Source organism: Mya arenaria, chromosome 12 (assembly GCF_026914265.1).
Source record: "Mya arenaria isolate MELC-2E11 chromosome 12, ASM2691426v1".
Classification (NCBI taxonomy): domain Eukaryota; kingdom Metazoa; phylum Mollusca; class Bivalvia; order Myida; family Myidae; genus Mya; species Mya arenaria.
This window is the reverse complement of record NC_069133.1, coordinates 8,462,774-8,475,850: the sequence shown is the minus strand read 5'-3', so window position 1 is coordinate 8,475,850 and position 13,077 is coordinate 8,462,774. Positions and strand designations below refer to the sequence as shown.

The 13,077-nt window shown below is 36.3% G+C and overlaps 1 protein-coding gene across 2 annotated transcripts; it reads left to right on the top strand.

Annotated features, from left to right (window-relative positions):
• The first annotated feature begins 4,971 nt into the window (after positions 1-4,971).
• On the top strand, positions 4,972-12,615 carry LOC128210295 (uncharacterized). 2 transcript variants are annotated; one of them, XM_052914554.1, is made up of 4 exons: positions 4,972-5,171; positions 5,909-7,247; positions 7,635-7,833; positions 8,625-12,615. In XM_052914554.1, the coding sequence occupies exons 2-4, from the start codon at positions 6,353-6,355 to the stop codon at positions 11,764-11,766; spliced, it is 4,236 nt and encodes a 1,411-aa protein (XP_052770514.1). In that variant the 5' UTR covers positions 4,972-5,171; positions 5,909-6,352; the 3' UTR covers positions 11,767-12,615. The 2 variants fall into 2 exon arrangements, with proteins under 2 accessions (XP_052770514.1, XP_052770515.1); XM_052914555.1 differs by lacking the exon at positions 4,972-5,171 and adding an exon at positions 5,205-5,272.
• The last annotated feature ends 462 nt before the right edge of the window (positions 12,616-13,077 follow it).

Below are 13,077 nucleotides of genomic sequence, written 5' to 3'. Positions count from 1 at the left end.
GTGTGGCGGACACCACACATTTGTAGTCGATGGCGAACCCGCCAGAGAGAGGATAGATCTCACCCGCGGTCGTCACCGTCTGCAGGCTTCTTCCTGTCTGGAGTGGAATACCATTCTCATTCCTGAAATAAAAACATTGCAAGTAGTTTATATCTTTATCGTTATTAGTTTATTATGTGTGTATGATGAAAATTGTTCTTCGAATATAGCCATTTAACATGTCCTTTTATTGGTAAGAATTTATCTCTTGATTGTACTATTATATATAGGAGTACCCACTGACCTCCACTGGTAGATGGGTTCTGGAAAGGCATCCACGCGACATTCGAGGCGGACCTCTTCCTCTTCGAACATCTCCGTTCCACCGGAAATGACGGGAGCATGTAAGTACAGCACCTCCAACGTGAACACCACGCTTAACACAGTGGTTGAGTTCGAATAGGTGGCAACCTGGCACGTGTAAGTACCGGCGTCGTGCGGGCGTACTTCCGTAATATTCAGGAAGCGGTTGTAGACGGTCTGAGCGCCCGAGGTACCCGGTCTGATCTTCCAGCTGACGTACCTCGCGCCCGCACTCGGGATACACTGTACGTGGAGGGCGCCACCTTCCAGAAGCCGCACCTGATATGGAAGGACTGTCGCTACATCATTTCCGTTTACGAGGATAGTTACTTCTCCTGGAAAATAAAAGCAAAGCTGTAATTGTTTGTATCAATTATGTAATATATGTGTAATGTCTGTAAAAATCAACCACTGATATCCTTAGTATCATAAGCTATAATATATAGGTGTGGGAGTGGGTATTATGATTCCATAAGAAGTAAGCTCGCAGTATACATGTATATATTATTACCATTTAAAGTATATTATACAGATTATAACATGTTATAAAAATAAAATTTAAATTACTTGCGGATTATCTGTTTTTAGCGTTTACAATTTTAATTAGGAGACTAGCGTTAAAATTAACATCCAAATGAATGCTTAGAATCGGAATACACGTGGTACTTAATTGCTTTGTATGTGGTGATCTACGTTCTTAAAAATTAAATCAACAGTCTAACATGTAGAACACAGGGATTAAAGATGCGCTATTACTCCCAGATAAGATTTAACACATTTAATACAATTGTTTTAATATACCAAAAAGGACGAACAAATGTCGAAAACAATAATGCTTATGAAGTGAACCGAGTTTAATTTAAAATTTAAAAGAAATGTGCAGAAAACACGGTATTTCTACCTTATGAGACCATAGTAGATCGCAGTAAATCTTTTAGCATTCACCAATCATTTAATATTTTTGCGTTTTCAGCTATGACATACATGGTTATAATATTGTTAATAGTAATTAATATTTTCCATGAATGCATTATTTAGTAAGTAGTTGAGGGTGTTTCAGTCAAAATTTATGTTTGTTTAAAATGTGTATATGTATTGATTTTGAATAAGAGTGTCACTTTAAAAAAGAAGGAAAAAATGAGCTTACCTTGCACACCCGATATGTCTGCTAAAACAATAAGCCATAAACAGTAATAATAATAATAATAATAATAATGTGTTGGTGATTTCATCCTTAGTTTTGTATGTTCTGACCTGAATTAGAGTACAAAAATGCCCATGGACATAAATTTCATTCAAACTCATGCACCGTGGCCGATGATGATTTTGGTGGGGTACATGGGTTTCCGCATGAGGATGAATTGATTAAACTTTCCCCAGAGTTCAAACTTCCTATTAGCATGAAAAGAAGTCAGAATAATGACATGTTATTTTAAAATGACACTCCGATGATACCCCAAACACTTAAAACTATACGGTTATTGTATCAGGTTTCTAAAATGGAAACAGTCCTGATCAAATGGATGCGGCTTTTATGTGTATACATGTATATCGTATAAACTGGTTAAGTAAAAATTAATGTTTTGTATCAATTTATATATATATATATACGTTAAATATGTTAAAATAATACGTCCAACATTTAAAAAAACATCACTTGCATGGTTAAACATTAAAAATGCATTATTGTTTGTTTCTTAAATCACCTGGTTAAGATATAAACTCTCTATTTTGGTTCGGTTTAATAAGTGTACTTTTAACAAGAGTTTTTTGACTTTAACAGGAACTTTTCTTCTTGATAATTACGATAAACTCATTTTATATAGTAAAATCAATATTATAGCGACCCTCTTATGGTTTTGTAAAATGCAGATTTCTTTGTAGAACGAAAAGAAGTGTGGCAAATCATTAGATGTGTTACAACTAAGATACCGAAAGCTGGAACCCTTCAACACATGTTAATATTTGCTCAAATATCGTCTTTGAAGACCACATGTTTCATTAACGTTCATAACGGCTATGAGCGATTTGTTGCAGTGTGATTGACATAAGCATGTCATGTTATCAATGTATTGTTAAAATGTTAATATATCCATGATGCTTGTATATGTTCTGATGGCCTAGAGGATAAGGCGTCTGCTTTCTTTTCTTTTTTACTTTACCGGCGTGGGTTCGCACCCCAAGAAAGCCAAAATACTTGTTTGTACTTGAATTGTATTTTTTTCTGCAATTTCGATAATACTTAATAATAAAGTAGGTGTTTTCAAATACATAACCGAGAAACAAATTTTTGGTCCAAAAGCATGAGTGAGTCCCTTTCTATGAAGTATGGCTTTATGAATTAAGCTACTGTAGCTTGCTACCCTTCAGAACTTGGGGGAAAATTAGGGCCTGAATCTGTAATGTGTATACTTATAACAGCTTCAGGTTACTTCGGCTTTTCAAAAAAGTGCCTTTTTGAACATATTAAAACATTTAATGCCAATATAATGCACCAGTCAGTTGTAACCACGGCTCTGGGGGTATACCGGGGATAGCGGGGAATGGGCCTTACCTAGGGTCCCTGAGGCGCGGGGGCATTTAGAGGGGATTTTACCATCAGTTCGTCCTCGCAGGGCGGGTATTTTACCCGGGGTTGGCTGGACCGAAAGTTAAAGTCCCCGCTATACCGGACCTGGGGGTGGGGGGGGGGGGCGTGGTTACAATTGACTGGTGCATAACCAATATAACCAAACAATCAAGTGTACTTGGTTTTCTACATTTTTTAAGAAAATTAATTGCAGAATATAAACTATTGAAATATATTATGGTTATTTACACTTTAAGTTAAGAAATTTCATTATTTTTTTCTTTAAGCAGTCATGTTGCTTATTTGCTATTCATACTGTATAAACATTAATATTGTAATATCACGTACGTAAATGTAAATGCAGTGTATTGGTATTGCTAATTTTGCCGCATAATGTGGCCTGAGATATTAAAAAAAGTACTTGTCAATGACTTGATTATCTAAAAGTTAACAAAAAGGTTAACAAAATTTCGGTTGAAATAAAACAAAATGTTCACGGACATGTATCTTTTTTTTACACGGAAGCCGAATGTTGCTATAAAATATACCCATTTATAAAAGTTTTCGTTTTCAGGCTGTAAGCCGCTTTTATAACCGCAAATCGGAATCCGCCATCGGCAGTACGACATAGCATTTTAGGATTTGACGATTTATCGTATCAACCCAAGCGCTGTAAGAAGTACGGTGGTCAACAACTTAATTTACATTACCATTTTGCTCTTACAGCTACGAAGAGCTGCGTTCTGTATGAGTAGGTTCCTAAAAGTAGCGCTGTCATGAGGAATATGCTGTGCAGTTATTATATTGCTGCGTTTTTGTATAAGTACGCTCTTAAAATCACAGAAAACGCAATAACTTTAATATCGACGAGTTAGAAAATGCAAAATAAAAAGCAGAAAAGCAAAAAGTTTCAAAATAAATGCGTACTGAACCAAAATAGATACACACACACACATATATATATATATATGTTTACATTTTGGCCGCGGACGGTGATCTAGATACTATCGGTTAAAACGCACTCTGGGTTGTCGGATATGGACAAGTTTATTTCCCGGAAATTAACCAGGAAAACCCGGAAAAAACATGAATCATATTGAAGAAACATTGAAATACTCATTTGGCAAAAAATATCAAGCCAAAATATTTTAAATTAAATTATAATATTTCATTTTAGCCGATGCTCCGTTTTTGTTTGTTTGTTGTTGATTGTAATTCATATTTCATCAATATAGTTTCTATGTTTAAATAGCTCAAATCGACTTATTATACTTTACATTTTTATTAAGGTTGTAAGTATGTACTTACCCCCCAAAAAGGTTATGCGAATGTGTCGTATCAAACCATTTACTTACGTAATTACACAAACAACCTTTAACCATTACTAAATGCATATTTTACAGTTAAAACTAACGCTCTTAAATCGTTGCCAGCCTTTCGGCCTGTTATGATTTGTGAGATAGTCATGTAATGCCAAGTGGAACGGAAAGTGTGTGAAGATCTTTTTCAGTTTGCCTCAATGCTTTCAGCCCTGAGTCTTGAACATATAGCATAATTTTAAACCACTGATCTTGTCATTGCAGAAAGAGGAAACATCAACTTTATTTACATGTCCAGTGCATTGTGTTGGATTCATTTGGTTGAGCGTTATACACTGGTAGTAAATTAAATACGAGTCATGTTTAAAATGTGGTGTAAATATTGCTAAAAATACCTAAATGCTTTATCCGTGACAGTGCTTTGTTTGTGAACCAAAGTTCGAAATAAGGTTTCATCTTCAAATGCATGACTCCATAGTTTTTAAATGAGTATTTCAAGTGACTTATACTCCATTGTTTTGATTTAAATGATCTAACAGTATTAACGATGGAATTCATGAGCATGCATACACTACCTTTAGATGTTGATGTTTATTTGTTTGACAATTATACATGACTGAAAAATTAAGCGCTTTGATAGTATAACGTAGTGGATATTTCGTTTTAGTATACCGTAGCCTATTTTCAACATATTTTCTTAGGAATAAAATAAAACCTTTTACTTCCGGAACATTTGTTTTCGTGGACGTACTTCCAACTTCAAAGTGAATTTATATACAGCTGACAATATCAAGAATCAAATTCAGTGTGAAATAACTGAGTACTGTATTTGGTCTGTTTTGAATATTAAATTGAATTATGAAAGCGCGGTGTTTGCGGCTACAAATGTTGTAAGACGAACGGATCCTTCTTTGGACTTGAAACAAGTGGGACCGAAACAAGTACGCCATTTTGCTATTTTTAACCTACTTTCACTTTGATGAAAATGAAAGAAGGGCGACACATCGACATTATATGTTTTTTTAATTCATTATTTTATATGGTAACATGGTGTATTATGACGGTTTTCCAACAATTAACATCTCATGTGTATTTGTTTTGAATGAAGTAATGAGCACTGTACATAAATAAATCGTTCTATCGTTTTGCCACCTAGCTACAATAATGAGCTATTTTTTATTATTTTGACATCTCCTTTATATCCCTGTAAAGTCATTTAATTGTCAAAAGACTTCTTGAGGGCCATAAAATGATTCAGGTGGACAATGTAGTTTGACACCTAACACCTTGGAAAGGTTTTTCTTTTTTAAACAGCTTCAATTCATTCGCCCTCCTATGGAAAACATTCAAATGATATATTTTGAAATAAACAAGTGTGGTGTTTATGTTGTAGCTGCCAGCAACTTTTTTGACAGATCTATATCAAAATATTTTTAGTACCAAAGGAAAATGATGTGCACATAATGATATCCTTATCAGGAATTATTTAAGTTTATGTTCTATAATTGATATGCACATGGTAAATGGCAAATGTTATGTTGGATAATCCTCTGTTTTGGGGGTAAAAGAGTTGCTAACAAGTACTGTATGCACGCTTAATACATAATTTATTTGTTGATTTATAATTCTTTACAATTTCAATTTCCATCTTATATTTAGATGTCTTTTCCTATTTCAGTTTGGGCACAGTTTCCACAGAAGTCGTGGTACCAGTTGTATCTGTGTATGGGACTACTTGGTATTTGTAAAAGGAATATAGCAGATGGGAATGCATACAATTTGAATTGAAATCAGTCTTTATATTAATTACTAAATGGCTTCTGAAGTGGTGAGTTTACTTATTCGGAAAATTCACATCCGGGAACATCTGGACAACAAACAAAGGGTTGAAAAATGATACAAAAACTTGTACATTTAGTTGCCCTTTATGTTCCTGGCCTTAACTTAAAAGGGAAAAATGAGACAGAGACAAAACAGGTTATGACAAATGAGACTCAAGAGTTAAGGCACTACCATCAATGCTACAAATGTGTCATATCAAGTCAGTGAATAGAAAACATAATAAATCAATGCCAGACATGGAAATGAGTGTGATTCTAAAGTAAAGGTCAACATAGAAGGTATGGAAATCACAAGAAGAGCAATAACATGCAAAAGGAAGAGAAAGGTAAAGTCTCTACCAGATGACTTTGTAGATCCTTTTGAAAAAGAAGTGTCTAAGTCTGTTGGTAGTCAGAATGTTAAGGAGGAGGATGAACATCCATTTGGTGAAGAAAAATGGATGGAGAAAACTGAAATGGAAGATGTGATGCAAAGAAATGACAATGAATTCAGTGGAGAAAAAGAAGCTAACAAAGATGTCTCTGATGGTAATGCTTACAAGACAAAATATAAGCGTGCCAAACAACCCAGTGCAAAGAAGGACAGTAAATCTCAATGTTTAAATGGTAATGATATACTTTTTCAATGCACAAACAATAGTTGTAATCAGCAGTTCAAACTTACTTTGAAAAGTAAACATAAGCACAAAGGTACTGACACTACCAACCTAAAGATCATTGGCTGTGAGATTTGTACAACAGAGTTTTCTGGCTTGTCCCATTACAAAGGCCATTTACAATCTGCACACCCACATTTTGTTGTAACCAAGGCTCTTCCTATTGGTGGAGAATTTTTAGACAGAAAAACAAAAGAACGTATAGACTTATACCAGTGCACAAAGTGTTCATTCATGTGTACTCATTTACCCCTGCCTCCCCACCCCTGCAAGAGAGAACCACTGAAATATGTCTGCCCATATTGTAAGGTTGAAGAAGATGAGTTTGAAACAATGTTGCAGCACATAGCCTGTGAACATGAGGACTGCCACGATGAAAGGCAACACAAATATGAAACAATGAGGAATAATAGAAAAGATCTAGCTTACTATGTGAAAGAATCAGAAATGCATTGCCATTGGTGTAAGACAGCATTTGATTCTTCGGGGACCCTGAAAAAGCACCTCAACTTTGAGCATGGTATGTTCATAGTAATTAGTTTGAAGAAGTATCATATACATTTTGTAAAGTGGTTAAGAAAGTGGCCATTTCACATTATATTGTTGTGTAATTTAACTATATGTTTTTGAAGTAGCTCAACTTAAAGATTTATTTGATGTTTGACTTCACATTACATATATAAACAACTAAGGTAAACCAATGGCAATAATCAGTCATATTATGTACATGCATGAAACATTTGTTAAATGTAGAACTTTGTTTCAATAGACTTTGTACTCTGACTTATTTTCATAATTGCCCATGATATTTGTTTCTTTATTCGCCATGTATATGTGTCACTGTGTGTAACACTATATATTTAAATACAATTTGACAGGTGTAATGTATCAGTTCTGTCTGTTCTAGCCATCCACCGGTACTGCTGCGGTCTGTGTAGAGAGGCGTACAGCCGCAGGTCGGCCCTGATGAAGCACCTGTCCTCCCATTCCCCGAGTGTAAGATGCCCGCAGTGTGGGCGGGGATTCCGCTACCAGAGCGACCTTAAAGACCACATGAACACACACATGGAGGAGAAGCCTCATCTGTGTGGAACTTGTGGGCTCAGGTACACCTACAGCCAGATTGTACTGTGTATCCAGATGTTTTTTATGTATTTAAGGATTAATAGCATTTTTTCTTGCGTTTTTGCTGTATGAACGCATTAGGGCACGCGCGTAAATTCCATGAAGCGCGCTAGCCCAAGAATAAAAGTAATCAATGCTTATATTTACATCTTAAATAATTATTTATCATGATTAAAAATAAGCATTATCTTCTGCCATTGAGTATTTATTCTTAAAAAAATGTAACTAACAACATATGCTTGTTTAAACGAATAGCTGATTTTTGCAACGTCATACATCATTGGTTAATTAAATGACATAGCCCTAATCCAATCGGAGCGCAATATTGAAATAAACAATGACTTCATACTCCTTGCATGTAATACAATATAAACATCTAGTTTCACCAATACAAAGGTCTAGACGAATGTAAATATGAGATGGAAGCTGCTTGGACTCTTAGCCAATATATGTGCTCTGAATGACTAAAAATCCAACTACTGCAAATTATTCAGCTGATGGACATCCTAGACTTAATTTGTCACATATATGTAGTAGAAAATGAGATTTTACACAAGAATTACAGTTTTATTAATGGATAATTAATTGATGCACAGTTATTAACAGTGAATACTATAAAGAAGTATATTATCATATGTAAGTTGTTCTAGTTGTGTGAGGTCTTTTTTTTCCTATTATTATTTGGTTTTTGCCTTATTTTGTGAGGAATAAATTTCCACAGTACTCAGTTAAAATGATACATGTTTGAAATGGAACCTTCAATCTTCTGCAGATTTGCCTCAGAGAGGACACTGAAGCACCATGCCATGTTCCAGCACAGTTCCAGCGACATGGAGGTCGTTGAGAGTTCTGTGGCTGGAGCCGGCAACAGCGTGTTGTGTGAGATGTGTGGGGAGGCCTTCTCTTCTCAGCACAGACTTAGGCAGCACCGACTACAACACCTTGACAGCCTGCAGCTGAAAAAATGTCCTCACTGTCTCATAGATGTTCGAAGTATGAACATGGCCGGTCACGTATGTCCTGATCGTATAAAGAACACACATTTTAAAAGGATACAAGCACCTGAGGATGCAGATGATCGCAAAAGATTGATGGACAGCTTGATCATTTCTAACGATTCATTTCCAGATGGTTTCAAGTTTGGGTGTAAATTGTGTCAAAAACGATTCCGGACCAAAAAATTTCTCTTATGTCATATAAAAAGAATACACTTGATTTTAAATCAAAATCAGGAAAAACTGTACTGCGAAAAGTGTGATAAGGCATTTATTTACACGCAGCAGTATCGCGTTCATATGCGGTCCCACTCTGATTGTAAACCCTTCAAGTGTAGACTGTGTAACAAGTATTTCCGACAGCGTGCTCATGTGCGAGACCATCTCATGTCTCATAGCAAGGGGATACACGATTGCCGCTACTGTAAAACCAAGTTTAAATGTCACACCTCCCTTCGTGAACATGTCAAGAAACATAATCTCCAGGCAGTGTTTCGGTGTATGAGAAAGGACTGTAACATGAGGTTTGAGAAGTTCACCTTTTTTCAGTTCCATTTGTCGAAATGCGTTAATAACTATTACAGAGAGAGTAAAAACATTCAGTTGAAATGCAAAAATTGTGGTGATTGTTTTTCTACCATTGACTCAGCTGTAGATCACATGAAGGGGCATACAAGTACAGCTGTATCTGTTTACTCGTGTCCAAAGTGTTATGCCAACTTTGAATCTTTCCAGAAACGTTACTTTCACATGGATAAATTCAACCATTTCGATGACGATGATATCAAAGCTGTTCAAAAAACGTGTATAGTTAAAGATATAGTCCAGAATGATATGGCATTTAAACACGTACCTCCAGTTTATGAAGGAAGCACTGTTGATCTGATCAAAATGTATGACTACTGCCCAGACCTGGATATATTTGGAACCCTGGATGCTGATGTGCAGACAAAATTCAAACAATGCGAGGAGAAAGATTTTGCCGCCAATATAAACTTTGAACAAGCACGAGATTTGGACAAGAGAGTTTCTACAAATACTGAGGTCCAGGAGATAGCTTTGGCTACTGATGAGCTATCAAGTTTCACTCAAGCTGAGAATATTGAAACAGAAAATGATGCTCATATTCAGATACAAACTGAGATAAATGACGATAAACTGTACGAAGGTTTTGAAAATACCAGTAAAAGTATACAATTTGTTTTACACCAGGATTCTACAGGCCAAAATTACTGCACAGAAGTACAAGAAGTTGCTGAAACAGAAATTGATACTACAGCTGAAGCGAAGAATGAACAAGCAAGTTATAATTCACACATCAATTTTGTAGCCACAGAAACAAGGAGGATAACATCCAGTAGTATTGAAAATTATCATATTGATCAAACACGACATCAAAATTATGACAGTACTGAAACAGAATTGTGTCAGACAACTGAAGCTAAGTGTGAACAAGCAATCTGCGATCCCATCAGTTTAGTTACAACAGAAACAAGAAAGGTGGTATTGAACGCAGCCGGTGAGAAGGTGATGTTGATTAATGAGAGTGGCCAAGAGGTGTCCCTGGATGAGACTGTCAACCAGGCCGTGCTGCTGAAAATGGGCTTTACAGTGGTGGATGAGATGATAGGGCAGGGTACAGGGGGTGGGGGCATTCAAACGGAAGGGCAGGAGGGGAACACACAAGGGGAGGTTCTTTATGATGACGGGGTTGACATTCAGGCGAGTGGCTGGGCAGGGCAGGCTGTAAAAAGGGGGACGGGGAGCAGTGAGAGAGGCATCTCCAGGGATGCCACTGGGTATTCTGTTGGTGTAAAATCTCAGAGTTCATACACAGTGAAGGAGTGGGTTACATACACAGAGCAGGATGCAGCTGTTGGTGGTATTCCTAGTGATGGGAATGGATCCATTATGAGTAACATGAAAACTGTTCGAGAAAAAGGACAACCCAGTTCATCTTTGGCTGGAAAAGAGACCAAGCCAATTACATGTCATGAATGTGGCAGGTCTTTCCGCAAACCATATGATTTACGTAGACATCAGAATACCCATTTACCAAATGCATCCAAAAATGTCCACTGTAACAAATGCGGAGCAGGATTCTTCAATGAGAGACAACTTGAAGTCCATATAAGAAAACATACAAATGACCGCCCATTTATATGTGCTTACCCCAACTGTGGGAAGGCTTTTAAGCAGCGAGGTCATTTATTTTCTCACAAAAAACTTCATGAAGGGCAGAGAGACTTTGTTTGCCAGTACTGTGATGTCACGTATGTTCAACAGTCTCAACTCAACAAGCATATAAAGCGGAAACATTCGGGGTCTGGGAAATTTGCTTGCAGTATGTGCGGTGCAACATTTGCATTTGAGCAGGAATTACAGACGCACAAGGTCGAGCACCTCGACTACGAACAGCAAACCTCGATATTGAATCAGTTTTCCATTGATACAGTGGACAAGAAAAGTGTCGAGAAACACCAATTGAAGACACAAGTTAGAGAAAACACAAGGAAACAGTCAAATAATTTTATGTGTGATGAATGTGGAAAATCGTTTTCCCACTTCAAAACACTGTCTGGACACATGCTTACCCACCGTGTGGAGTCAGTGCGATGTAAGATGTGCCTTAAATATTTCCCCTCAGAACAGTCCCTACAGGCCCACATGAAATATCACCCTGCCTTCTACCAGTGCGAGCACTGTGGCCAGAAATCCACCACCCAGTCCCAGTTCCGCTACCACCAGAGAACGCGCCACACTGGCCTCGATATGAAGTGTGCACACTGTGAGAGAACTTTCCATCTCAAACATCTCTTCCTGCGCCATGTGGCAACTTGTCAGGAAGGGGAGTTTGAAAATGTGGTTAATAAAACTACCAATAGACAAACACTTACTGAAAACAATGATACAATATAGGCATGTAGTATTAATATGAGATGTGCATCCCTTTTTAACCAATTATTTTTCACATTATGAAATATGAATAAATAAATCAAAATATGTTTACCAGTTAATAAACAAGCACATGTATTTGTATATTTCAAATTTAATATTCATTTATTTTAGGTTGTTCATTGTTAAATTTATTTGTTTAGAGGGAGTTAAAATTCATGGTACAATTTCTGTTTTGTTCTATTTATTAACGTCACAAACTTATTTGTGTCTTTAAATATTAGATACATGTACTTTTAAATTTTACATGCCATAACATTTTAAAGCTGCACTCTCACAGATTGACCGTTATGACAACTTTTTTGCTTTTTGTCTTGGAAAATGCTAATTTTTGCATAAATGTCTGGAAAACCCTTTAACAAGACTGCTGACAAAAGATCAGAATGAAGTTTTTTTATTTATGTTTGAAAACAGATATCTTATAATGGCTAAAAGGGTTACCAACACTTTCAGATAAAATGATCTTTTTCGGCAGTTTCCCCAAACATTTGAGATCAGTTATAATGTAAGCTATCTTAAAAGACTGAATTGAAGGCATTGATGTCAAAATCAAATGATTATGAGACAAAAACTAAAACAAATCTGTAAACCTGTGAGGGTGCAGCTTTAAGCTATGACAAAATAAATGGAAGTCTCATAAAATGTAAAATGATCAACACATATTTACATGAGATTTGTAAATATTCAAAGTTTAGTTTATAATGCATTTATGTCTCATGACAAAAGCAATAGAGCTGGTGCAGAACTTAATGATAAATATACGTCATAATTTTACATGCATGTGTTGTTTTGATATTAAAGTTTACAATGTAATCACTTTTTTTTCTTTCTTAGATTAATACACGTACCGCAAGTATCAGTGTCTGAACACCTATTTAATCATTTCTTACCATTGACCCCTATGCTTGAACTTGACACCAAATATGAGTGGTGATTTAGATGCATGTGTTGTCAGTCTTTGTTCTTTTATGACATAGTGTGTCACTTGTCCAGTGTCTGTTAGGCCTTGAAACAGAGCTTTCATTAAATATTTTGGCTTTTGGGCTTGTCCATGTAGTATCCATTGTATTATAATTAAACTCTGATGGTTGTATGGAGGCGGAGATGGATCTAGGTGTTCGCCTCTAACCAAAGAGGTTGCGGGTTCAATCCCAAGCTGAGGTACTTTCTCATTACCTCTCAAAATGGACACCTGTACTGGTTTCTACCCAGGAAACAGACTCCATAAGAACATGTGCTTCAATAATAACTTAACCCAGAGTAGCAAACAAAAAT

Bases quoted from the DNA above. Each gene is read 5' to 3' on its own strand.
- LOC128210295 (XM_052914554.1), top strand. From the start codon at position 6,353: ATGGAAATCACAAGAAGAGCAATAACATGCAAAAGGAAGAGAAAGGTA. The intron at 7,248-7,634 runs GTATGTTCATAG...TGTCTGTTCTAG, and splicing joins GCACCTCAACTTTGAGCATG to CCATCCACCGGTACTGCTGC. The intron at 7,834-8,624 runs GTACACCTACAG...AATCTTCTGCAG, and splicing joins TGTGGAACTTGTGGGCTCAG to ATTTGCCTCAGAGAGGACAC.